Source organism: Tympanuchus pallidicinctus, unplaced genomic scaffold (genome assembly GCF_026119805.1).
Source record: "Tympanuchus pallidicinctus isolate F22 unplaced genomic scaffold, pur_lepc_1.0 scaffold27, whole genome shotgun sequence".
In the NCBI taxonomy this organism is placed as follows: Eukaryota; Metazoa; Chordata; class Aves; order Galliformes; family Phasianidae; genus Tympanuchus; species Tympanuchus pallidicinctus.
In genome coordinates this window covers 2,942,823-2,969,863 of record NW_026294744.1, presented here as the reverse complement: position 1 = coordinate 2,969,863, position 27,041 = coordinate 2,942,823, and the positions used below count along the sequence as shown (strand labels likewise).

The window sequence follows — 27,041 nt, the reverse complement described above, 5'->3', positions numbered from 1 at the left end:
ATCCATTATAAACTAATCCCAGGAAGCTTTCAGAAAATCACTCAACATTTTCAGCATCTCTATTCAGTAAGCAGAACTTGATGCACATTTCTTTTGTTACCATATCTTAAATAGCAAAACAAAAATCCAACAAAACTGTAAAACCCACTGAGAAACAGTGGCACTTGGAAATGCTAAGAGCTGTCAGAGTTACAAAGAAAGTGAAAATATAGTATTCTCATTATATATAGACACAGAAATTTGTTTAAAATAGCTTGAAAGTCACTTTGAAATTCAAATAGTTCTCACCATGTCTATCAAGAGGTTTGAGATTTCAGCACAGAATTGGCTTACACCTGATATGCTACTAATTAAGTCAATTAGAAAATCTTCTCCTAACAATTAATTAGGATCCTGATTCCTGTTTTCAGCTTCTTGGGCACTGTAAACTGAAAGTTATTTCTGAAAAACTTTGCCTCTTCAGCTTTTATGAATGTAAATACACTGCACCGTTTCCAAAACAAAACAAAACCAACCAAACAAAAAACCCAATCTCCAGAGTCTATCCCTCTTTGCCCTGAAGATGAAGTGCAATTACTGTTGTACCAAAAAAAGAAGCAAAGCACCTTTGGGCATAGAATGGGAATTAGGACAAGTGAAAATCACAGCTTCTGTTCTGCAGGGACGTTGGCTGTTTTATTACCTTGTGTCCTACCAGCTTGGAATGGAAATCTGAAGACATAAAATATTTAGAGTCAAAGAAAAGATATTTCACTGAACTGTTTTTTTTTTTTGCACTGCTTTGCACTGCCCAACATAACCCCACATAATCCCACACAGCCCCTGACTGCCCCAGCCAGAGAGGAGATGGCTGCCTTTGAGGGAGGCTGTTTTCTGGAGAACCAAAACGGTAGAAATGCAGAGGGCATCACTGTTGTTGGGAAGTACCTCAGACCTATGTATTATTAGGAGGCCCTGCTAGTTTCTGCAGGGCTCTGCACAAGACCAGCAATCCATCTGCTTACACCCATTTACAGAATTAAGGGCCCTCATGGTGGCACAGAATCTGAGAGATCTACAGCACTACGGAAGTGCTAAGTGTTACAACTAATGGACTAGCAAACGCCAGAGAAGTAGTAAGATTGAAAACCCAGCATCTCTGTCTCTGAGGAGAAGACCCTTATTCACACAGATGGCTTTAATTGGAAAAAGCAGTTTATTGTTAATGTCAAAAAACATGGTAGTAATCGCCAAAGGGTTGCACGAAATGGATATCCCAAAATTTAGAAACCATATAGTTTCCTCAGGAAGCCAGAAATTTTATTCCATCTATTCCTTTGGGAATTATTATCCTAATTTAACACCAAATGATAAATTCTTCATCTTTTAATTACTGAGACTTACGTATCTGCTATCTGTGTGATCCAACCAGGCTTTGCCCACCCTGTAGTAGCTGTGCAAATCAAGGCAGCTCAGATCGCTTTGCAATACTTTATATTCTGATCCAGTATTTTTCTCTGACTGGAAATATTGACTTAAATTAAAATAATAATATAGTTTCAAAAATGGATCTAGTCTAAATTAAGAGGCAGCACCGGTCAGAACCTGCCTTGAAGGCCCTGCGCCCACCGGAGGTCGCTGCCTGCCGCCATTTCTCTGCTGCTTTCCATCTCTCAAAGAATTTTTTTTCCTCTTTGATTTATTTTTCTCTTCTGGAAACAAGTAGTTTCTGCCACTAGAGATCATAAGCTCCTCCTACTTGATCAGGGGCTTCTTCTTTTGCTTTTGGCCTAACACATACAGTACAGATCAGTCACCACTCTGAGAGGCAGTGGGAACAGTGGTTTTATTTTTAAGTGTTCTTATACAGGCTGTGGAAAGCAAAGGTTGGGATGCCACAGATCTTAGGCTGGGAGTTAGCCTAAGAAACAGAACTGGAACTATCTTATAACTAATTTAAATTGCCCAAGGTGAGACATGAAAAGAAAAAATAATAAAGAAAAAAAGAAAGTTAAAAGAAATTAACAGAATGATCTCTTTTTTTAGAGAACTGCGTGAATCAATATCAGGTGCTTGGCTGAGTTATATAAAGGTGAATGAGAAATTTAAAAAGAGGTGGAGAAATCACAGAAGATAGTAGGCAAGGGTAAACATTAGAAACCAGAGAAGAAGCTGTAAGGTGACTCTAGGAAAAACCCATAAGATTGGTAACACAAGCAAAACAGAGAACCTGGTTTGAGTCATAATTCAAGGAATAACATGAAGGGACTGAGAACTGAAAGAGAAACCACATGTGAAGCTCCTATATAACAGGGAATAATACTACCATTATTCACAATGTTTGCACTTCTCTTTCAGGAAAGGCTATTAAAATAAATTTTCCTCAGCAGGAAAAGCCGTGGGAGGAAAACAGAGAAGCACAATGAAGCAAAAAATAAAGTGCATTAAAAAGATATTACATTGTATCTACAAGATACAATCCATCTTTTACATCCATCTTGCCTCCTCTGGGACTGTTTCTGGTTCTGTTTGTTTGAGAAATCCACCACAAGAGTGAAAAGAGCAGCCCCGCTTAGCCTGAGCCTTCCTGCGCACTCACGTCTGCCCAGGCTGGCTGTAACATTAGAGACATCCCTCCTCCTATTGTTGCTTTATAATAAACGGTTAGGTCCCTCCACACAGAGGTTTTAGAAACCTGAAACTTCTGCCAAGGCAGAAAATGAGCTACTGCTTTTCCTGATTGCAGCCAGGGATGTCAGTATAAAATGTGGTCTAACTCATGTTCTTTCTTAAATACCCCAGGGGATTTGGTGGTCCAGGTATGTCGATTGCACAGCACCTTGAAATTGTCACCAGAATAGCAACTGCTCAGGGTGTGGGGGTGTTTGGAGATTGAGGTGGGAAGCTGCAGAAACTGATGGGAGCAGTGAGCTGGCTGAGTAACTGTCTCAGACAAAGTCATGGCTCCATGTGTAGTGGTGCTACTCAACACCACAAAGTCTGGCTTTGCCAAAAGTTACTACCCATTGGCATACATCCAGCTCTGGTTGCAAGGTTAACAAAACTGCCAGGTGGAGAAATGGGCAGTTTTTTTTCTGTCTTTCATGATATGCCACAGAACTACAAACTCTGTAGGAAAGGAGTGCATAAAAACATTACTTTGTTCTCAGTCCTCTCACTCTTCATCTGGTGCTATAAAACACAAAATGTCTCTTTAAAAGTGATAGCTGCTTAGCTCTTTTCCTTGTTTCCAGCAGGCTGCTCTTCCCTTTTCTGGGCCTCAAATGCTGGGTTTTTTTTTCCCCCTTGTCTTAGTGAAGAATGTATATTTTGCATTGGGGTACAACAAATGCTTAAAAAAAAAAAAAAGACTGAAGTTTTTGCTGTCCACAAATGACAGATCGTTAATAATCCATAACACACAGGCTGTATATCTGCTGTTACTGCTCTGAGGTCAACTGGCCCTGGTAAAGCAGGAAATAAAAGGGGAAGCTTCAGCGAGCAAGAACAAAAGGCTTCTATAAGCCAGTAAAGTCGAAGCAAACTCCAAGCCAGTAAACTCCCAAGAAATGCAAAATTTGGCTCCATTTATATTTCTCTTTCAATGAGCACATTCATCACTTTGGAAAAAAGCCAGCAGACAGAGGTGTTCCTTACAATACTCACGTCCCTCAAGTGGCGAGTCTTCCTCATCAGCATCCTGACAGTCTGTGACTGCTACAGTTCTTTCTCCTCCATGGGTAAATCACAAAACTACAACATGACTGAGGCTGGCAGGATCCTCTAGGTCCACCTGCTCCAACTTCTTCACAGGTAGGGCCACCCAGAGCAGGCAGCTTCTGAAGATCTCCACAGCCTCTCTGGGAAATCTGTACCAGCGCTCCACGCAGCACAGAAGTTCTTCATGGTGTTCAGAGGGAACCTCCTGTACTTCAATTTCATAGAATGATAGAATGGCTTTGGTTGAAAGGGACCATAAAACCCATTTCCTTCCAAATGCCCAGTCATGGGTGGGGCTGATACCCACTAGATATGCCTCAGACCCCATCCAACCTGGCCTTGAAAACCTCCAGGGATGGGGCATCCACAACTTCTCTGCACAGCCTGTTTCAGCACCTCACCACAGTATGAGTGAAGAATTTCCTTCCAGTACCTAAATCTCCCCATTTAACTTTAAAGCCGTTCCCCTTGCCCTGTTGATATCAGCCTGCATCATTCTCCCTCCTGTTCATAAGCTCCCTTCAAGTACTGGAAGGCTGTCATCAGGTCTCCCTGAAGCTTTCTCTTTTCCAGGCTGACCAAACCCAGCTCAACTCAGATGTCCTTCATAAGAGAGGTGGTCTGGCTCTCTGATCATCTTTGTGCCCCTCCTCTGGACCCACTCCAAAAGTTCTGCATTCCTCTTGTGCTGGAGACCTCAGACTCCTCCTTTTCCCTGCTGGTCACCCCTGTTTTGAAGCACCTTTCAGCTTTCCGGGCTGCAAGAGCGCAGTGCTGGCTCATGTCTGGCTTTTCATCCACCAGAACTCCTAAATTCTTCTCTGTAGGACTGCTTTCATTGAATTCTTCCCCTGATCTGCACACAATTCTGAGATTGCCCTGACCCCAAGTGTGATATTTCGAGTCCTTTGCCTTTGGTTCTGAGCACCACTGAGAAATGAAAGAGTTCACTCCCTTGGGTGGCAGGACAAGGCTCAATTGCATATACCCAGCCCCTCTCAGCCTGCAGCTTCATCTACAAGATCACTGTGAAAATGAAAGTCCACTGACATGGTGAAAAGCATATTGAGAGTCATGAGAGTCAACCATGGCACTGTTACAATAATCTTATCTATTTCATCTGATTAATGTTTAACAAGATTTTGAAAAAAAAAAATACAACTCAAAGACATACAAAAAAAAAAAAAAAAAGAATCCTTCGTGGTTATTTACAGAAGAAAAGGCACAGTTGATTTCAGAACACACGCACGTACAAAAATCAGTATCAAAATGATAATTTCATTGAATTTTTACCATGAAGTGAAAAAACAAAAAAAAAAAAAAAAAAGAAAGAAAGAAATACTTCCTTTTTTTTTGAAGGAAAAAAACATACTTGGCAAGCAGCCCAGAGCAGTTGTAGACCTTCCCACTTGCCTTACTTGCTGCTCAGCACCAGTCACATGCTCCAGGGAAGGCTCCACCCTTCTTGCTTTCTATGAAATGAGCTGTGAGATGTTTGAACACTGTTCTCATAAGGAAATGCAAGGTCACTTCTTCACTGGAAGTGCAGTAGTGAAGCTTTACGCGTGTATTTCCATGTGAGACTGAAAATGTTAAATAGAAGAAGTGAAGGAAGTTAAATTCTTTTTTCTTTCTTTTTCTTTTTTTCTTTTTTTTTTTTTTTTTTTTTTTTTTCTTTTTTTGTGAAGGTAACTCCTGTGCTTAAAAGGCTGGTTCTACCAAAGAAAGAAGTGTAGTCACTGGAAGAAAAGGAGAAAGAGCTTAGATCATCAGGCACACCGTATTGCTGGTGCAATGGATCCAGAAGGTAATAAATACCCTTTTCCTCTCTGAGCCTTGTTTCTTACGTATAATGCCTGATGGTCCATAATCCAGAATGGGGTTCACTGAATCTTATTTGTGTATGGATTAAATTGCCACGTTTATCATGGTTAATTCAAAGCAATGCCCTGTCAGGCTTAGCTATGATGTCAAAAAGCAAAGGAGGGAACTGTCCTAGGACTTTTGGAACTTCTGTACAAGCCTTGCTATGTTTGATGGTGTGCCTGATGTACATAGCCAAGTAGAGCAAAGTTCTCTTCTTCCAACTGCAACACATTTAACCGCGGAAAACTGGATTTAAAACTCAGGAGTACCTCAGTGAATTTATGTAGCCAGTTGGTGTATGGCTACATAGATCTTCTCAAGTCTGAGTGTGGGGCAGCCTTTTGTCTTTGTGTAAGACAAAAACCTCTGGGCTGGCACAGGCCAGCATATAACTTCTCTGAAAGAAGTGTATCAGTGTAGACCTTTCTGTATAGCATGCATTGTATCTCTTGCACAACAGCCTTCATGAAGAATCTGTTGCCACTGGGGATGTTTATCCTCATGCTGGTGTAACCGTTTACTAACTGTGTGGTTTCTCTTCAGTTAAGATTTAATAAGGAGCACATAATCTTTCAAATTGCGTCTCATTGCTTTCCATTCTGGAGGAAACTGCACTGCAGTACTTGAGGAGAGATGTGGCCTCAAGTGTAATACTAGCTTTCCACAGGATTTGTACAGTTTAAAACAGCATAGACTCTCCTGCTCAGAAAACAACAAACCAATTAGGGTTTTATGACAATGCCTGAGTCAATAGGCATGAAATACTGCTTTCAGAGAAGTGTACTACTCAAGAAATGGCATAGCCAAGACATGGCTTCACAAAGTTTTGCCAAACATGGGTCTAGAAGTGGGCATCCTCCAAATAAAAAGTTATTTCACCTACTTTTGAATCTTCACAATATACTGAAGCAGAAGGGAGTAGTACTACTTCCTCTGAGGTCTGCAAGCTCCCAAAGATAAATAATTTAGACCAGAGTATTTTTAAGTAGACAGAATGAGACTGTGCTGTTACCCTCCATCATCTGATCCTTCAAGTTTCTTTTAATCATTCTAGGAAATAATATGCAGATTCTGTGTTCAGATGGACTTCCAAGCACTTGCCAAAAAAGATCAATGATTGCATTAAAAAACTTTCTGAGTAGAAACTTATTTCTGGGAGCGTTCATGCAAATTGAGTGCTCTTTCTGCAAAAAGCTTATCCTGTCCCCAGATTGTATCAGATGGGATATTAGGGAAATATGGTTATAGTATGTATGTAAGAAGTAATTCTAAAGAGAGATACAAGCCAACAATTAAGGTTTCACACTTTAAAATGAGCTGCAAAACAAGTTTACTACTTGTTCTGTCCAAACACCAAACAGCATGTGGTGATATCTTTTTCTTGCTCTCTGTGAGCGATACAACACATAACATACAGACTACACTTCGTTCTCTTTTTAGGCTCTTCTGATCTAGTTGGATAGGAAAAAAATGTCTCAGTATGGAAGCTTCTATACTACATTTTTATCAGAATGATTTGTTTCATTTCTCAGGGGCTGCCTGAGAAGGAGTAAGGAGCAAGGAGCAGGTTTAACTCTACAGCTGCGTCTGAAGAGCAAGTGCTCCTTTGCTGTTATGTACCAGGAAGTTGTAATTACATTATACCTCCTGCTTTTAGCCTTGCTTTGAACACCAACCTTTGAACCCTTACTTGATTTTTATCTGTACAGCCACATTCAGGATTGGTTTGGGTAGGCCAGTTCTTAACACATACTGTTCAAGTGAGATTCTAGGTTATACAACTGTGCTGATTACTTTATGCTATTACAGATCATTCTTTTTGATGTTTGGGAACGAAACTTCTATTTTTAAAGTAATTTGTTTATAGCTTATGTAATATTTATATTACTGTTTATTTTTAGTTTTATTTTTAGTTTTATTTAGTTTTATATACCCAATAGAGATGAGGAAGCCTGCTCTGTTTTAAGTTCTGTTGGTTTCTGGTGTTAGGTGTCTGATCTCTGTTATGTCCACCAGTAATCCCCTCCTGGCACACAGTGAAGAAGCAGCCTGTTTCAGTCTTGCAGCATTTCAGTTCTCCCTGCTTTTCCTGTGTTTCAAGCTCCTACTTCCTTTTCTCTGCTGGGTTTGTTTCTCGTAACAGTTTGCTTTTAGTTTCCTTTGCATCAAGCTCTTGCTGACTCCTTGAGTATTTGGAGGCAGCAACTCGCAAGAGAGTGGCCACTGTCACCTTCTCCCCCTTCCCTCTGTGCTCAGCAAACAAGGACTGCTTTTGGAATGAATTTGGGAGCAAGAGTTTTCAAGCAGAATGGCCCCCCACCAGGCCAGGACTGGATACTCTTCATAGGCAACAGAGAGATGTCTGTCACCTGTGTCATCTGTTCTCAATCAGGTGTGCAGTCAGGGAACAGTGAGAAAATTTGCCACTTGAGTTTAGATATAGAGTTCTACACACCCAACAGCTAGACAGTGCAACACACTGCTTGCAGAAAACTGAACAAGCTGAACGCTAGGAAGAAAATTTCAGAGAGGCTGTTGCCATGTATTGGAAACAGGTTGCTTGGGAGAGTGGTGAGTCAGAAGCTTAACTTGAACACAGCTGAGAAATCACACTTTGGCTCACCTGTGGAGTGAATTAATACAGAAGTTCCCTGGAAGACAAACAAGTCATCTTTCTCAACTAATGGAAGTGTTGGAATTTTCCCCATCTTTCTCTCCCCCTGCACCTGTCACACAGTTTCCATTCTCGTTGCTTTGGTGCTTTGTTCTAAAGTGACTGTGGAAACTAGTGACATCTCAGCACAGCATCTGGATACAGATCTTTCTCTTGAGAGAATAGCCTCTAAAAAGTGATGCAGATTGTGAGTTGCACTGCTGCATTTAGCAGTGCAAAGAGGAACAGACACATCACACCTACAGTGTGATATTTCCAGGGTTTCTCCTTGGCTCTTTCTCCTTTCCTTTCCTTATCCCCTTCCCATTTCCTGATAAGGACAGTGCTGAACCAAGAGTACATGTAAGCCAGGGGCTTAGAGTTGGTGCTAATAATCTAATCTTTGGTGCTCATACATTTCTTAAGAAAGACTTTTTTTAATCTTTTTTTTTCTCTTTTTCTCTTTTGTCTCATTAACAGCCACAAAACAGTTTAGCATGGTGGAAGTATGTGGCATGTCCAAGTTTTGATTACATCAGGTGCTTTCCGCAGATGTAGGTAGAATGGCACATAGTGACATAAATGATTTTATTAAAGTTACTTACAAAGTTAGAAATTTGAAACTTTAACAAAATGAATCTTACATTAAAAGTAGTATTTTAAATGAGGCAATCAATCAACTGAGATTTCTTTCTTTCTATCATTTTCTGGGGCATGGAAATCTTTTTTTTTTTTTTTTTTTTCCACTTAATCAGTTACTTCCGAGTGACTCCACACTTAGGATCTGAGCATCCATTTGGTTGTTTTATTCAAAGTTTCAAATAGAATGTTTTATTCAAAGTTGCAAATAGCTGAATGATATTCCAGGCAGGAAGAAAATAGCTTACATTTGTTCCTCTGCACCTGAGGGCATATGAATTTGGTACTTGTTCAGGAGAAGGCAGTGGGAACAAAGCTTCCTATTTTTGTTTGTAGACAACAGAAACCCCAGTTGCAGGATAAGAGTGCGGTTTCATGTGACTGGGGTGACTGGAGGGGTGGCTGCATCACAGCTGAACACTCCTTGTTCTTCCTTTTGATGCTCTAGCTTCAGAGCCTCAGTGGCAAAGGAGTCCAGTGCAAAGTAAACATGAAATAATATTTTGCACTGAGCAGGACAGTGGCTAGTTAAGTTACAATGCCAGAGCATGCAGCAAGGTGGAAAAATGCATATGCATGCTTTGTGATTGTTATATTTGTTTAGACAAGTACAAGTTGCAATAAATGATGCCATCACCCCAGTCATTGCACACAGTCAAGCGTGTAAGATTGTTGACTCAGGTCCTCTGTAGTGAAAGAACAGCTGAGAATATGAAATATATCATCATAGTTTTTCCTAATGTTTGGGCCAGTTTTTGTCTGTTTTCCACCTAAATCAATCAGGATTTGTCAATGCTTCCTCTGACAGCAGAACTTGTATTTAGTTAGATGCTTGCTTTGTGGCATGATCTGAGCACAGTACAGGCCTTTCCTTTGCAGTGCTTTGATGAAACATTTTTCTTTCCAACTTGAAAATCAGGTACTATTATGACGTCTCCTGTTTTTCTGTGCTGCACCCCAACTATTGAATGCTCCTTGAATTTCTTAATGCTTCCTACTGTATGCTTCTGCCTCTCCAGAATAAGTGACTGCTGTTAGGATTCAGTCCCTTTACCCACTGAAATGAGCTACTTCTTTTCTTTGAAGTATGAACACTCCAAGGGTTTGGGACAAATATTTTGTATCGTAAGCTGCCTTTCAGTAAGGGAAAATGGTGTTGGGCAAATATCACTTGGACTGAATAACTACTGAAAGAAAAAACTACAAACAAAATGCAATTAAAAGTGAGTACTGTATCTCCTGTTACATTTATTTTATTGCTTCGATAACCATTTGAGGTATTGCTTAGTAACCAAATTCTCTTCTAAAAAACAGTAATTCTATGATTTCCAGGAAATGCAGTATTTCTATCACTGGGGTTTTTAAGGCATTTAGTGAAATATTCCTTAGTCATGTCAAGTATTGGGTAGTACTTATGAAAAAACAGGCTGTTCCCTAAGCCATTAACACTAAGAGTATGTTCTTGCAGGAGCTGAGATGTCTTCACCAAATGATGTCAGTATGGAAGAAATATTGCTGGAAGACAATGAGCAAGACACTATAGAATACAGGATCCTCATGGCCTATGCCCAACGGAGGTTGCCAGCCAGCAGATATAAGAAACTTCTGAAAAATGAGGCAAATGTGCTGAAAACATCATCCTTAATCAGGAGTGAAGGGGAGATCCAACATCAAAGGGATAAAAGTGGGCCACACCAAGTATCAGAATTGCAGCATGGTGCAAAGAAACAGAAAAGCAAAAAGCAACCCAAACAAAAATTCTTGTCAAGATATTGTCTGCCCTTTTTCTACAGGAGAGCAGAGCAGCAAAGTCCCACAAAAACACGTGCACCCAACAGTGGAATGGAAGATTTCTCCACTTCTGACACCTGCACTGGGAGCCTTCAAAAAAGGAGTTTTCAGGAGCAAAGTATGTCTTAGTTCTTTCCTCTGCTGTCTGTCCTTCATTTACTCGCTAAATACGTTAAATGTTTTATGAATTGCTCATCATGTGCTGTTGGTTTCCATTTAGGAAGTCAGATTGCTGGATAGATCATCACTAGTGCTTGCACATGAGATTCATGCTTCTGACCAGCCTTTTTGGTTTTTCATCATATGAAGATAAATATTATGCAACTGCTTGTTATGAGCTTTGGATTTTTATTTTCATACCTGTGAAAATGTGAAGCACTGGACAGACTGCAAATCACCACACTAAAATCAAGGAAGAGAGATTGTTTGAAGGCCTTTTCAAAGAGTTTTACCATGGAATGTATGTTCCACAACATAGTCTGAAGTGCAAGGCTTTCCTTGTAGCTCTGGTGCCAAGCAGTCAGAAGCAGCCAGCCTCAATTAGGGAGAAGTCCATGTCTCTGGGCTGCCTCTTGTAATCCCACTGTGTATCAGAAACATCAAAGTCTTCCACAGTTAGATAAACCTTTTTGTTATCACTGCCACAGGACTCTTCTCAGATCCTGACTGAGATGGGTTTAAAAATAATGCCTTGTGTGAGACTGAGCTGGGGAGGTTATAGGGTTTTGAGGAGGGCATTTTCCATATCAAGTCTGGATCTGCCCTTCCATATACTAGAAGGAGAGTTAGTGGTGGTAGTTATGCATTCGACATTCGTGATCAGTTCACATGTGCATCTTGTACTCTGGCCCCATGTAGGTGCTGCACTGTAGGCAATTGGTTTGTTTGTTTTTTTTCCCTGCTCTGGAAAGTGACCCATACCTTAACTTTTCATGAAAGATTGAGAGAGGATGGTGAAGTATCTGCATTAAATCACCAAATACAGCATATGATCTATTGCCATATTTTATACAGGTGTTTGTCTGACTGGTCCCAGTGTGATCCTGATGGCTCACTGACCTTGGTGTCACAGCAGTTCTCCTTTACTTCACTGCATGTAAAAATATTCCTAAAATTTATCACCTGCTGACTTCTCTAGCCTAACACTCCATTCTCGATCAGTTTAACTAACTTGGACCAGATCCTGCCCACCAGAGGATCCTAATTCTCCCTGCTGCCAAACTCCACAGCGTCTCCCAATAAAGAGGCGCTGTGTCATCCCAATACATTTTGCTAGCCATAACCTTCCATCATCTGGATCCAGATATCACAATCAGCTGTGTCAATTTTAATTTCCATTTCATTTAACCTTGCTAAGGAACGCTCTCAGGAGTTTTGATGGTCCTCCCAACTCATGACCGTGGTCTCTGCAGGTGGCAGCAAGACCTCAGTGGCACCTCACCTTGCTCCCCATTTACCTCCCTGGAGCAGGTGTCTGGCCTTTGATCCAGATGTGAACTGTCCTTGAGCAGATTGCTAACCGTATTCCTAAAACATTATTTTTTATAACTTGCACTACTGACAGCTGCAAAACACACTTGCTCTGTGGGATAGCTTGCCCAAGGACAGCATGTTCTGTCTAAAACCAGTAATCTTAGGTTTCTGAAGACATAATCATACACTGTCACAAATGGCCCACTCATCTTCCTAGAAATTCAGTGGCTCTGTATGTGAATGGGAGGAAGGAAATTCTGGGGCTTAATTCACCACCCTAGAAATGCAGTTTTCACTGGCTGCATTAACACCTCACAACAAACTCTGCTTGTGAATCTGTGAAGTGTTTTGGGTCAGACCACAGCTGAGCTTTGGTCTGCCAGTTGCATTGGAGATGCCCCTAAAGAGAGTTTGCACTTGCATCCCCAGCTCCACGAGGCTCACTGTGAAGACAAGTGTTTTCTAGCTGAAGCAAGTCTTACAGTAATGCCTGTTGTTCCCTGGGCTGTGGCAGGAAGCCTGGCAGAGTTCCTTCAGTGAGAGGGAAGGCCAACAAGGTCACATTGCTGGGTGGATGAAGCCAGTCTGGCTCCTGGATGCTGAGTCTTCGCATTACTTGTGTGTTCTTTACACAACAGTGTTGAGGACAGGAGAAGTTTCTGCATTAGAGGTACCTCTGAAGGGAAGCCTTCTCTTTAGCTTAGAGTTAACGTGGGGAAACTAGGAAGAGAGCATTCAACTACATCACCCTTCCTGAATCTGGGCCTATAGATGAACCAACTGTGGGCAATTTCACCCTCATAATAAGGTCTGTGATTCACAGTCCTGTTTCTTAATATGTGCTGTGCTTCTGAGTTGCAAGGATGTCTGCTAGTGGGCAACGCTCATCCTTTCTTCCATATGGTCTACGTATAGTTAGTTGCTGTTCAAATATTAGAGAAAGGTGGAAATGCATTTCTCTCTAAATTATTACCAGCCAATCTCAGGAAACAACAAAGCCCCAGCAGTAGAAGCTGTATCTCTTGGTATTCCACCTCAGCAAACATATGAACAAGTAAATCTCTGAAATATTTCTGGCCAAGATTACTTACCTTCTTTATTTCCCACCCTTCTTCCCAACCAGGTGAAAAAGCAGATGTCAATCACATTGTAGACAAACTCTCCAAGCTTGTGACTACCAGGCCTCAGCCACCTCCTTCAAATGTGGCATTCAAGATGCTGGTGCATACCCGGGCTCTGGAACAAGATAGTGAAGATACTGCTGACGAAAATGAGGGTGAAGGAAATGGTAAGGGGAGGAATTTCATTCTCAGAGGCAATAGCTCAGGTTGGTGTTGCAGAGCAAGGCACTTTCTTCAGGAATGGTGAAGCACTCAGAAGTTCTATGGTAAGATGCTGTGAAGGGGGATTTTACTCTGCTGGTTCCTGCCCTGTTGCCCATATTTCAGGAATATCCTTTGCTACTTGCTACTGCAGTTAAAAGCAACATCCTTAAAAATCCAGGCAGGTGTGACATGCAAAAGGAGAATGACAGCAAAGTGATACAAGGTGTCAGAGCAGAGCTTAGGAGTGGCAGGACTGGGAGCAAAACAGTTTGCTAGGGCTTTTAGGACAAAGACCTGCTTCTGGAACAATGATGTCAGTCCCTCTTCAGCAACAGAACAAGATTGACCAGCAACATCTGTTGAATGTTTGAACTGCCTGTCTTCCATGGCATCTGCAGAAGTTTGCAGTTAGTGCAAGCTTCCTCAGGATTTCTGGTTGCAAGAGGGAGCCTGTCATGCTTACACTTTCTGTAATTTGTTAAACCCAGCATTTGTTTTAATAAGTTGCAGAAAGTGCAATTGGCAATCAGGAGAGGAATTTCCTCCACTAATTTCGAGTCCATATTCTTCAGCTTTTGCTATCTGCTGCTTTGTTCTCTTATCAGCCATACCTCAAAGCTTACAGGGCTGGCAGCAGGACACTAAGGCTCCTTCCAAGGTTCTTAACTGGAGCAAAACATCGTGCAGAGAAAAAGTATTGCCTACTCCATGCAGACTAGAACTTTGAGATTATAGATCCTGGATATACTCTGTGAATTTGCCACAAAATAACATCTCTTCATGATTAAGTAACATAAAGACTTTGCCATGCTTTGCTCTCTGGATCCTACTAGAAGACAGCAATATTTATGTCAATCTCTTTTCTTTAACAGATGAAGAAAAGATAATACAAACAATAGTTGCACTGTTAAGAAAATCAGGGGATCAGCTAGAAGAAAGGGTAAGTCCTGCTTTCAAGAGCTACACAGGCTAGAGTGGAGAGAGAAATTACACATTTGCCAGGAGTGAATGTTTTGTAGCCCTCCTCTCTATCTCTATCCTGAACCTCTCTTTGCACCATTTGAGGCTTTCTGAATCCACCACCATTCATTCTGAAATCTTAATCTTTGAACTAGAAGACTAGTGCAGATCTCTGTTGGAATGTAGGAGGAAGTCAACAAAAAGATGTGTACTTCAAAGGTTCATCTGCCTCAATCCCATTCACTTTTGCAAGACTTTGGACACTGGACTGACTCTGAGAACCTCTTGTGCTTGAGTTAAATTTGACATACATATTGTTCTCAGTGGAGGAAAAGAAAACCTACAGCTTTAGGAATTGCTATAGAGAAAGGTGTTTTGTTTTGTTTTGTTTTTGTTTTTTTTTTTAGACAAAAATGTAGAGACATTTCCTGAAGGAATAGCTCTGCAGTGAGATGCAAGGTTTGTGTATCATCTGCATTCAACACCACAATCAGCTTGTATTGCATATATTATCTAGAGATGCTCTCCTTTCCAAGTAGGGAATATAAAGCCATTACAACAGAAGCGGCTCAACCTTTGTTCTTATTTTTCAGTTCAAAAAAGACAGGAGTTTCTATCAGCGTTTTGAAGATATGTTGTCCTATGCCTTCTTCGAGAGGCTCACCAATTCATTCCTGGAGAATGTCTCAGCAGATTCCACAAACGAGACAGAAGACCAGTTACAGTGCACCAAAGTTGCCTTTGCACTGGAAGTTGCCACCAGACTTACTGCTGTGGACAACCATCCTATGAACCTGGTCATGGGCTTTGGATTAAAGTACCTCCAAGAGCACTTCAGTCCCTGGATTCGTGATCGTGGGGGCTGGGTAAGAGTTTTGCCTCCCTCGACTCATGCATAATCTAGAAGTACATACTTTCACAGAACTAGCATGGGCCAGATGCAAATCAAACCTAAAAGTTATTCTTGAACACAATGTGTGCTTAAGCTGTGGATTTGCTTGCTAAAATACATCTTCTATGCTGCAAGCTGTTTATTTACATAGATCCAAAAATTAATAGGAGACATTCGTGGAGGGCTGCTCAGCGTAACACACTATTCCTGGCACAGGCAGACTCTCCACCACAAAAACCTGAGGTCCAGGAAAGACATCAGGAAACTTCACCACATGCTTGACGTAATCTTAACCTTCTCCCTGAAGTCTACTGTTAGCAAGTTCTGGGAGCAGCATAGCAGTTCATAACTTCATACAGTCTGCCCTTATGGTATGTTTTATGTTCACCTCTGCATACACAAGAACATCTATTTATCTTCAACAGCACTGTGCAAAGTGCTTTTTGTCAGCAGTGGTGCAGAGCTGCTGCCCTTTGTAACTTGTTTACCTACCTTGTTGAGAGGCAAGAGGTCCTAGTAGATTTGTACTTCATAAACCCCTGTAAAGCATATGTCCATTGGAATAGACAGCATGTGAGGTCAGGAAATTCTACTGGACTGACCCCAGCAGAATAGAAACTAGGATCAGTCATCATTGCTTTTAAATTTTTTAACTCTTCTTTCTCTATTACAGGACAAGGCTTTGAGTTCACTGGATCAAGAAGAAGTAGAATAATTGTGACTTGAGTTCATTCTTCAGGGTACCTGAGCCTACAGTTAAGGAACATGCAGAATTTGATGCCAATGGCTATGTATTTTTATTTTTCACGGGGAATGTTTGACTGTTCTATTTCTAAGTCTGATGGGTACAACAGCACTTTCTCAAAGTAGGTATTGATGTACTTTTTAGTGGATATGAATTCACTTCCAACTTCTCTGGAGCACTCAGCCTCATGGACATTGATTTCAGTTAGATTTCTGCGTAGAGTTGCTTGCGACTGCTCCTAGAGGTGGATGTTAAAATGCAAATGGGAGGAAAAGAAGGGTAAGCAATCAGGAACCACTGGAGTCAATAAACCATCAACCAGTCAAGATGTGCACTGCCAGTTTTGTGTGGTACCACCAGTTACCAGTCCTGTGTACCTTGTTAGTAGGTGTACCTACATGCTACTGTCAGTGGTGCCTCTCTCTCCCTTTCCCTGGTTAGTTTCTCCAAACTATTCATGCCATCTTATAATTCTGACAGGGACTGAGTAAAGCTAATGGAAGCTATTTGCTCCAGTGCCTTCCACATTCTCCCAAGATAATAGACTTGATCTACCTTAAGATGTTTTAATTTGAGTTCTTTTGTTTTAAACCTCTTCAGAGCATAATGCAATAGATGTTGGCTTTTATATTGCTATTTTTTCTACTGAAGTGGAAAATACAAACATGGTGAGAGATTTTTTATCCAAGAAATTTAAAACTTTATTCTGTTGTGTATTTCTCATTATAGAAAAGCTTGATGCTCTTTAATCTCAGGGATTTCTCAGTAAACAGAAGTGTACTTTCAGGCATCGAAGATGAACGAACTCATTAGAGTTCCTGAATCTGTAGGTGTGGCAGAGGAAGGAATAACAGCTTGTCATTAAAAGCAGAGATTTATTCCAGTTAAGCTATACATTATTTTAAGTCTTGACTTGTGACATATTTAGTCATGACTTCCATCCCCTGAAAATCCTTGGTGGATGGAGAGGGAACTTGGAACAACTCCTGAAGCTGTACCATCATGGTGTTGCTTCCGTGATTTTCCAGTACAGAGTTGTTTTTTCCTGAAAATACTCTCTGCCCCTCAGTAAGATGCTCTTCTATTACAGGTACTCATTCTGACTGTGCAAGTATGTTAACAGTCGAAATTGCATGAGGAACTTACTAACAAATTATGAATTTGAATGAAAGTGATAAAAAGCATTTTAACTGGGGGTGTAAAATATGCAATACCATAAAAGATGAAATATTTTTCGAATAAACCTTAAATTTTCAACTTACGTGTAGCAAGCTGCTGCTGTTTGAACATGTATGTGTGAAACAAGGCAGAGAACAGATGATGGAGTGAGCTTTGTTTCCCTGTTTCAAACGACTTGGGAAACACTTGTTACATCTCTAGACTGCAAATCCAGGATTCTCTTAGTTGTTAAGAACATTCAGTCTTTCTGATCACTTCAGATATCCCAAAACGGGGGCTGACGTGGAGGGGGGCAGCATGATTTGGGGAGAGATACAAGCATTTAACCAGAAGCTCAATATGTTATTTTTCTAAGGAGAAAAACATCCTTCCCTTTGTCTGATGCCTTTTTCCAATGAAAAGTGTTGTGTGGTGTTATGCCCTTCCTCACACTAGAGGCTGCTGTTTTATTTATTATAAATTTGATTGGCTGCAAAAGCAAGCTTGTTAACTAGATGTTGACACTGAAGAACTAGAAGTGATTCCACTTTAATTACAGGCAGACCAGACTTGGTCTTCTGGCACATGCCATTTGTTGAGAGCTAGCCTGTGGAAGTCTCTTATTTACATTTCATCTTGCAGAACGGTCTGATGTTTAGGAAGGTGAAAGTTTTGCATTTGTGAGTGTGATTTTTAAGCTGAAGGTTTAAGAGCTCTGAACACACACTTGCCTTTCCTTCCCAATCTGGTACCTCAGGGCCAGTTTCATGACAAGAATGAAGCCAAGATAGCAAGACAGCAAGATAGACAATTTTGGATGTGAATGTGAATACTAGCCATCTAAGAAAAGATGCTCAGCTGGTTTTTATTTTGCTCTGGGTAGTTCAGAGGGACTTTTTCAGTAGCAGTAGGGGCCAGCACAGATAATCAGCCAAGTGAGCTGTTTCTTATTTAGACAGTCTTACATTTATCATCCACGTCAGTTAGATTTTAAGAGCAACCTATTCCTTTTATGGCAGAGATCTGTGGTAACCTTCTTGCTGGAATGATGGTTTTGGTTTATTGTGGGAGCAGTCAGCAAGGCTGAGCACCAAGCCGTTGTCCCTGCTCCTGGCTGGTATTAATTAGCAAAATTCTACTACTGGCTCAACCAGTCTTGCCTTGTTTTCTTTTTTAATCTGTGATGACTAAGCCAGTGGCAGACAAATGTGTGAGTCTGGGATGTTTATGGGAGTAGAGGCAATGTCGTGAAGGACTGTGCCTGTCCATGCCTTCATTCTACTTGAATGTCTCACAAGAAATACTTCTCTCTTTATTGCTGTAGGACCCTGTGGTGACAATCTGGGGTGTTACTTTGAAGATAGAGTGGTCTACTATTAAAACAGATTGTTGTTTGGGACTTCTATTAAGGAATCATAGAATGGCTTGGGTTGGAAGAGGTCTTCCAAGATCATCAAGTTCCAACCCCCCTGCAATTATATATGTATATATATACACATATATATATTAGTACATATCTAAGCTGTTTGTTCTATCAGCTAACTCAATCTTAAAATGAACTTATTTTACTGAGAACTCTGTAGGCAGTGCCACAATTTATCTCATCCTGCTGTTGCCTTCTAGGCTGTGTAAAATTGAGCCGGTCCCCCGGGGCAGCCCAGGAGCTGCTGTTCCAACCTAACTCACCCTCCATGGGCCAGAGCTCTAACTGTAAATGGAATCTGCCCCCAGTGCTGTTCCTGGTGTTAAAGCATCAGAAAAGAGGATCCCACTGCCCATGTGTGTAGACACTCACAAATGGGCTGTGCCCAGGCTCATGGCTGCAGCACCCTTGGTCCAGTGAGTAAGAAGCAGGATGTAGAAATGGCAGAACACAGTCTGGAGTTCTTGCCCCAAACCAAACATTCCTTTGCTTCTCTGCTTACCTTTGCTCCAGCCATCAGAGGAGGGATTTCTTTTGGCTCTTGGCTGGTAGAGCTGCAGTTTTCCTGTGGAACAGGCTGGTGAAGTATTAATTCTTCTTGCTGTATCACATGGCCTCCATCCTTTCAGAACTGTCTCCTCCTTTTTCTCCTTCCCACAGGAGAAGAGTGAACACATGCATTTCAGTAGTTGACGGAAAGTGAATTGCAGTGGAATGATGAGGGGAATAGCCCAAGAGACAGCACTGTCTGAAACGTGGATTTACAGTCTAAGATTCGTCCGCTGCAAAGTCTGAAAACCTGGAAGAAGTTCAGGGTGAGAAGTTCACTGCTGAGGCACTGAAGTGTGAGTGAAAGGTGAGAACTGAGCAGAAAACATTAAAGCCTGCTTGTTCATTGCCTGTTATGAGCTTGTCAGGGGTGGTACTCTGAAAGAGAGACAGAAATTGTGGAGAAGTTGCAGAATACCTAGAGCAGCAGGTCGTGGGATGGATTAAGATATGTCCTTGGGTTGGAACTACTGCAGCTCATCCTCATCGACCAACAGAACTTTTCTCCTGTGTGCCATGACTTGTTCCACTGCATTTCTGCTTCAGCCAAAGCAAAAAGCATTTTTGCTGGGCAAATGCACAAACAATGCATTTTCCTGCCTAGGGTGATGGAAATGATGAGTGCAAAAAGATTTCTTGCTGGAGTCAGCATCATTGCTGGCTGATATGATCTCTGTGTTGACTTTCAAGACAGCCTTCTTTTCATCTTCCTATCCCAGGGTCACCTTTGGAAGAAGCATGCAAAACCTGGCTCTTATCTCTGTTCTAGCAGGAGGCACAGATGCTTCCCAGGCAAAGTCAACATGCTAATGCAAATCCAGCCCAGTTCATCACTGGGACATGCTGGAGAGAGATTGAATCTAGGTTTCTGGAAGCTAACAATTACAAATGGAGATTTCTGTCTGCTCCTGCAGTTTCTACTTTAAATACACATTATACATAGCACTGCAGTGGAAAAATGTAATTACACTCTGTGCTACCTATCTGAACCTGCATCTGCTTGCATGACAGTTAGCTGATCTGACCACTGTGGGTGTGAAATGTGTTTTTTTTTGTCCTTTATACTCTCCCTTCTGCAAAGCTGGAAATGGTGTATCCAGAGGAGTGGTGCTCCTCAGGGGTCAGTACTGGGGCTGTTCTGTTGTTATCTTTATTGATAAGCTGGACAAGGGAATTGAGTGCACCTACAGCAAGTTTGCAGATGACACCAAGTTGGGAGGAAGTGTTGATCTGCTTGTGATAGACTTCTTCTGACAAAGATGAAGGAGGCCATTAACAACAGCCAAATTCTGTGCTTTTTGTTGCCAATCCCAGATTTAACAAAGTCCTGAGTTAGCTCCTCTACCTCCCCCTGAAGAACTCTGAAAGATTGAACTTCAGTTTTGAGGTATTTGTTATGGAAATATGGGACAGAATTTGTCCAGGGTGGCTGTTGCTGTGCTCTACCAGCTCACCAGGCAACTCATGAAGTTTGCTGACCAAGAGAGGTCCTGAGCAGGCCAAGCATTCATGTCAGCATCTCAGATTTAGCCACAAAAAGACATGAGTTAACAACAGTCATGAAAGACTAAAAGTTTCGACACCTGATTCCAACTCTCATGAAATCTGAGTGCTGATGGACATGTTTCCCAGACCAAATCTGCTCCAGTTCTGAGCCTGCAGAGTTATCACCAGCATCTGTCCCCTTGTCACTGGCCAGGCTGCTGCAGCAAATGAGGTGATACCAACTCTTGCTGCAATCTCAAGCAATCAGAGTTGATCATCCAAGGCGTCACATGTGCTCTGCTGAGCCGTAGTGGGAAGCGATGTGTAAAAGTATTAGTGAGGGATAGTGCAGAGTTCAGTGCTGGGGTCAGCCCTCTGCTTTTAATTAAAGCGAGTGCGAGTTGGGAAAGACAATATCCCATTATTAAGTGGGTAGTGGCTGTCACGTTGGATGCCATTTCTGCATTCAGTTAAATGAGGCAAATTAGCTTTTAGTGCCAGAAGAAAAACCAAAATGAGAGCCAGTCTGATGGACCAAAATTAAATGTGACACAGGAAGAATTTATTGTTCCCACAAAAACGTTTGGAATACACCCTGGAAAGAAACTTCAAGAAATCCATGCAAATGCTTTGAAGGGGACTGACTCACAATCACTTTGAAGACTAAGTTGGTTATTTACTCTTAGCTTTTGAAAAAGGTTTTAGGATTCACAAACTGTGTTACATTTGGACGGGGGAGGGCTAGCATGTCCATCTACTCTTTGCTCTCTCAAATGTTTCCAAGCAAAGCGCTTATCCTCTTCATTTACTCTGGAGATCAGTGGTGCTCAGCATCTCACCCTGAGCAATGTTCTTGCACCCAGTGAAAAGCAAATAACCAGCATGAAAAGCAAGTTACTGGTAATTCTGGGTGAAGACTGCTTTCTCTTGGACACAGCAGTAGACATGTGAAGATACATCCGTGTGGACATGAGATCATGGTCTCCCATATGGGAATAAGGAACAGGGAAATGTGAAAAATGAAGTAATTACTATCATTAAATATCCTGTTTCCCCCGCTACTAGTAATGGTTTCCAAAAGAGAAAGGCAGGGAAGTGTCATTTTGTTTTATCTTCAGATACTCCAGAGCAAGCTGAAAGCAAATATGTCAATAAATGTGCTGTTCACAGTATGCACATCAGCCTGCCATTCCTTTTGGAGGAACTTGGTACAGACCTTATTAAGCCTCTTACAACAAGAACAAGTCAGCTAATTATCTTCTGGCCTCAGGGTCTCCCTTTCTAGCAGCCCAAGCTACTACAACACTGAGCATTTGTCTGTAGTTGTTCCCAGAGAAGAAAAAAATGATTTGTCTTTCAGCAACTTTATGTGCATATAGAAATATAACCATACAGAAAACCAAAAATCCACTATGTGAAGGTTTTTTTTTTCTTGAAGAAAAAAAAACAACAAAAACAAACAAGAAATAGTAGAAGCAGTTGCAATTATGAATAGGAGCATCAAGCACTTCCGAGTTCGTACAAAAATGCAAAGACATAAAAGATGCATCAGATAGCTGAAATTTATTCTGTTTGGAAGAAAAAGATGTAGTAATCACTAGAAATAGAAGTGATATGGCAGTTGTAATGCAGCAGTTACACAGAGAGAGAGAGGTAGATCCTTACTCTTGATGATGCACATGGCATTCAGTTCTTCCTGAGGACTTTTAGCCTTACGAAGTACCTTTAGGCAGAAGGCTGGGATCTTCGTATTTAATACAACCCTTACTAGTGTTGCTTTTTTATTTTTCTCCAAACTCTTACATTTCACAAAATAACATGGGAATAAAACAGTCCAGGAATCATTTCAAGTATGAGGTGGTCTCATGCAGCTACGTAATAAGGAAAAACATCATGCAAAACAAACAAAAACAAACAAAACAATACAATCCAAGAACAAAACAACAAAATGCATCTCTGCAATGCTCTTTCTCATTGCTCCAAGGCTGCATGCTGCAGTCAGGAGACCCAGTCCCTCCATACCTGGTTACAGTGCCAGCATCTAATGGTGCACACCAGCAAGACAAATGCAAGGTAATTTGAAAACAAATGTTAGAGGCCTCAGAGAGCCTGCAGTAAGTTATGAATCTGAATTACTAAGAGCTGTTAGTCTTACAGGTGCTTTGCCAGTTGTTTTTTACAGTCAAGGGAAGAGATGGGTTTTATCACTACTGTAAAATCAAGTGAAGGAAACAAACGATGGGGATGTGAGGATCACATCTCTTCTGTGTCTTCTTGGTTCTCTGTTTTTGGAGCCATGTAAAGCTGGAGGATGATCCAAACATCACATGAGAAGAGAGAAAACATCCACATGGTAAAAGAAGCCAAGTGTCTTGAAGCAGCACAAAAAAGCCTCTTTCCCTCCTGTTCGCACTCTCCCTGTGTGGAGAGACAGTCCTGTTTGCTACAGAGACTTTGTTTCTAGCAAACAGAGGGAAAACGTAGTTAGGAAAAATACAACAGAATTTCCTTTCAAGAATCTGTTGCCTCATGAGAAATTTTAATTCAAAAACAATTTACACACTTACCTCCTGCCCACTGTAGGACATGCTTTCTGCTCCTTTCTTCCTGAGCTTTTCAGTGCTGGGTGTATTTGCACATGATCTAGATCTTTATCTCAAGGGTTCACCTGCTGCTTGCTACCCACTTGAAGCCAAGTAAGCATGTCAGTAACACGGTGCCTGTTCCCAAAGCAGCCCACTGGGATTTCACAGAAGGGACAACGGCTGCCTCGGTTAAAGTCAAAGCCACAGAAGCACATTAAATGCCCGAGGAGGCAAAGATCTGGCTTTCATTAGGTACTTCACATAATAAGAACCAGGGGAAGTGAAGCATAGGAAGCAAGCAGTGCATACACACAACTCACATGAAATTTTTTTTAGAGTTTTCTGCAAGTGTCAGGGAGTCTGAGCAAGATTTGGCTTTTGGAGGGATGGCCCTTCTAAAGGCAGGGCTGCTGGAGCTGATTCTTAACACCATGCCCATATTCTCCAGCATGATCTCATCACCTGCTGCCCTCCAGACAGTCCCAGATCCTGGAAACAGATACCTCTTGCTAGCACAGAAGTGTCTTAAGCATTTAATCCCCCAGAATGTAGTCAGGGCAGTACACAAGAAGGGCTCTTCCCACCAGGGTGTTCTTAGTCTCACATCAGAAGAGGGAGACAATGTGGCCCGGAGTAGTAGTGTTTTCTACCTCATCAAACTATGATACTCAATTTTACAGAATCCTAGAATGGCTTGGGTTGGAGGGGATCTTAAAACTCATCCAGTTCCAACCTCCCTTCTGTGGTCAGGGTTGCCACCATCAGATCAGGTTGCTCATAGTGTCAAATAACTGAACCCCTAAAAATTCCAGGGATAAGGCATCCACAGTTCTCAGTGCAGCCTGTGCCAGTGCCTAATCAGCCTGTGTCATGGAGGTATTATCTCTCTGTCAACATTTCAGAAGAGCCTCTCTATTTCTGAGGAGTAGTTTTCCTGCTTTAAAGACCAAATGGAGACACAGAGAAACAAAGCACACCTCCAAGTCCCAGTATAGGTCCAGCCTTGCAGGAAATGTCCTAACCAGCTTCAGCATGCCCCTTCTGCCCCACTGTCATCCATCCCTAGATGTGGAGAAGGCAAAAGCAGAGTATTTTTACTTCCATCCTGTCTTCTCTGCTCTAGGTACAAACAGGATGCTGGGAAGGGGTCTCTGTTAAGTCATCTCTGGCCCCACGGCACTCAGACCCTGCCATGATTAGTTCATTTCTAGCACAGAGGGGGAAGACGAAGCACAGGACTCCCTTCTTTTCTGCCAGATTGCTCTGGCTCTTTGTCTCAACCTGCTCAATCTGGTCTCTTCTCCTCCCTTTCCAGGCTATTCCCCCTGAGATTCCTACCACACTAATGAGCCACACCACTTCTCTGTGTCTCCCCAACCTCATGTTCTGCAGGTTAGGATGGCCATCAGCTTCTTGGCAAGGGAGCAGGGCTAAGAGTTTCTGGCAAGACTGTTATACAGAGAACACAACCTGTGAAACCCTTCCATTGCCTCAGACACAAAAGATGTTCTCCACAGAATCACAGAATGGCCAGGGTTGGAAGGGACCTCAAGCATCATGAATCTCCAACCCCCTGCCACATGCAGGACCACCAACCTCTACATTCAATACTAGATCAGGCTGCCCAGGGTGCCATCCAACCTGGCCTTGAACACCTCCAGGGACGGGGCATCCACAACCTCTCTGGGCAGCCTGTTCCAGCACCTCACCACTCTCTCTGTAAAGAACTTCCCCCTGACATCCAACCTGAATCTTCCCGCCCTCAACTTAAAATCATTTCCCAATTCCCAATTCTCCACACGCCTTCACACAAGCAGTCTCTGATTTCTGTAGGTATCTAGTTGCCAGACATTCTCCTGTTAAGCTGTTTCCTTATGCTAGATGGTGGAAGCAGAAGAGGGCTGGTAGCTCACAGGCTTTCCTATAAGGAAGGGGTTTACATTTAGCTCCATCAAAGCTAGCTATTGAAGAAGGGTACAGGCTGAACAACATAAAGTTAGTTTTGGAGACACAGAGTATTTACAAATTAAAGTTTGTTGCTGTTGTTCTTGTTGTTTCCCTTTTTCGTTTTAAAGTCACTAAGCCCACCAACATGTGTAATATATCCCCAATCCGATGGACCAAGGAAAGGGGTGTGGGAATAGTTATCCTTCAGGAGCAAGCACCTGGTTTTATATTCTCGCCCCTTCCTTGGGGAAGCATTGTTGGCGCTGGTGGATTCAAAAAAAGTCTCATCTTTTACACTCCTAAAGTGACATTCTTCCTCTTACCCCCTACCACAACAAAGTGCAGTGTGTTAGCCTTCCTCTAATATAAAATGAATGGCAAGGATTCCAGCACTTGTACTCATCTCTGCTAGTATGCACATGTGCAAGGGAAGACACAGTCATGCAAAAGAAATAAATAATTTCTGGACTTCCAAGTGTTCCTTTCTAAGACAAACAGGGAACATTTTTTAAATGAGAAACACCTCAGCATCCCTTACTGTGTATTAGCGCCTGGTAAAAACAGTCTCAGCAGTTCTGCTATCTCTGAAGCCTTTGGAATTGGCATGGAGAAGATACGTGGTAGAGCTGCAGCTGGAACACAACTTGCTTGTGTTTGCTGACTACGTTCTTCTAAAAAGTATTGTTTTTTCAAGACTTAACACAAGTGGCTCAGTGATGGGTGGCTCCTTCTCTTTCTGGTGTCTGTCCATGCTACCTCTCTGTTGCGCTGTGGAAAACTACATTCGAGATAGATATACTCTGATGCTTAACAGCTGTATCTGGCAAAGACTAAGATTCAGTAAACCCAGTGTGAATGCTATTCAGGCTTCCAGGCTGTTACAACAACACTGACACTGTAGCAAGGCAGCCACTGCTGTTTAAATAAAAAAGAATGCTGGTGTGCCTTATGCAGCTCCACAGCAACTCACAACTGGCACTTTGAGTAAGCAGCAAGGCTCCCACCTGCTCTAACATAACAGCTCATTTTCCAAGGTAGAATGAATGCAGCACCTTATGGCGTGTTATTTGAGAAGGTGTAGCAGTGGTACGTGGCCTATGCCTCCAGGTAGAAGAACAAATGATGTAACGATCTCCCCATAGCCATATCCATTCCAATATAAAGCCACATCATGGTCTAGAGGGGTGGAAATGGAGTAGGAACTTCTATGCTAAACTTACACATTGAGAACTTCTTCCTACCCCATTACACATTACAGTGAGAGGACTGTGATTTGGGTGTTTGCTTTGTTTTTTTTAATACCGAAAAACCATCTAGTTCTCCTTGCAAACATTTAGATACAGACTTAAAGGCCAGCAGCCTCAAATTTTGTAACTGTAATTTATCTCTTCAGTGATGATATCCTTGGCGAACATCTCTAGTTTGTATTCTCATAAACCAATTGAAGTGATGAATAATGAAGACTTTCCTTTCAGCTTCAAAATGAATCGATCTGTCATATGGAATAACGGAAAGGAATAGAACTGCTTGAAGTCAATTGTGTATTTCACGAAAACGCATCTGTGTTTGCAGAGTCTGCCCACAGCATCAGCGAGTTGAGCATCTTCCGGCTTTTAAAAGAGCTGAGCAAACACACTCATGGGACTTCACCTTTAGCCACCACTCTTTCAAATGCTGAAATAAAATGAGGCGCACCCCTCTTTTTTTTTTTTTCTTTTCACTCTTAGTTTTATTATAAAAATCAACATTTCATTTGTTACAACTCAGTTTATAGTAATTATTGGAAAGGATTTTTGTACAAGGTTTATATACACCTCATAAGTAAAGCACTTTATTTTACAAAAAAAAAAA

General features: G+C 41.7%; 1 protein-coding gene and 1 long non-coding RNA gene across 2 annotated transcripts; both read left to right on the top strand.

The window, feature by feature from the left end:
* Positions 1–5,175: 5,175 nt before the first annotated feature.
* BCL2L14 (BCL2 like 14) lies at positions 5,176–17,300 on the top strand. The gene is made up of 6 exons (XM_052690482.1): positions 5,176–5,506; positions 10,326–10,766; positions 13,245–13,409; positions 14,319–14,386; positions 15,000–15,272; positions 15,972–17,300. Exons 1-6 carry the CDS (start codon positions 5,494–5,496, stop codon positions 16,011–16,013), a joined length of 1,002 nt encoding a protein of 333 aa, XP_052546442.1. The 5' UTR covers positions 5,176–5,493; the 3' UTR covers positions 16,014–17,300.
* Positions 17,301–18,598: 1,298 nt separating this feature from the next.
* Positions 18,599–27,041, top strand: LOC128084448 (uncharacterized). The gene is made up of 2 exons (XR_008208557.1): positions 18,599–19,480; positions 26,666–27,041. It is a non-coding gene; the product is annotated as an uncharacterized LOC128084448 (long non-coding RNA).

Excerpts from the sequence above, each read along its gene's own strand:
- BCL2L14 (XM_052690482.1), top strand. Across the intron at positions 10,767-13,244 it reads AAGGAGTTTTCAGGAGCAAA|GTGAAAAAGCAGATGTCAAT; the intron begins GTATGTCTTAGT and ends CTTCCCAACCAG. Across the intron at positions 15,273-15,971 it reads TTCGTGATCGTGGGGGCTGG|GACAAGGCTTTGAGTTCACT; the intron begins GTAAGAGTTTTG and ends TCTCTATTACAG.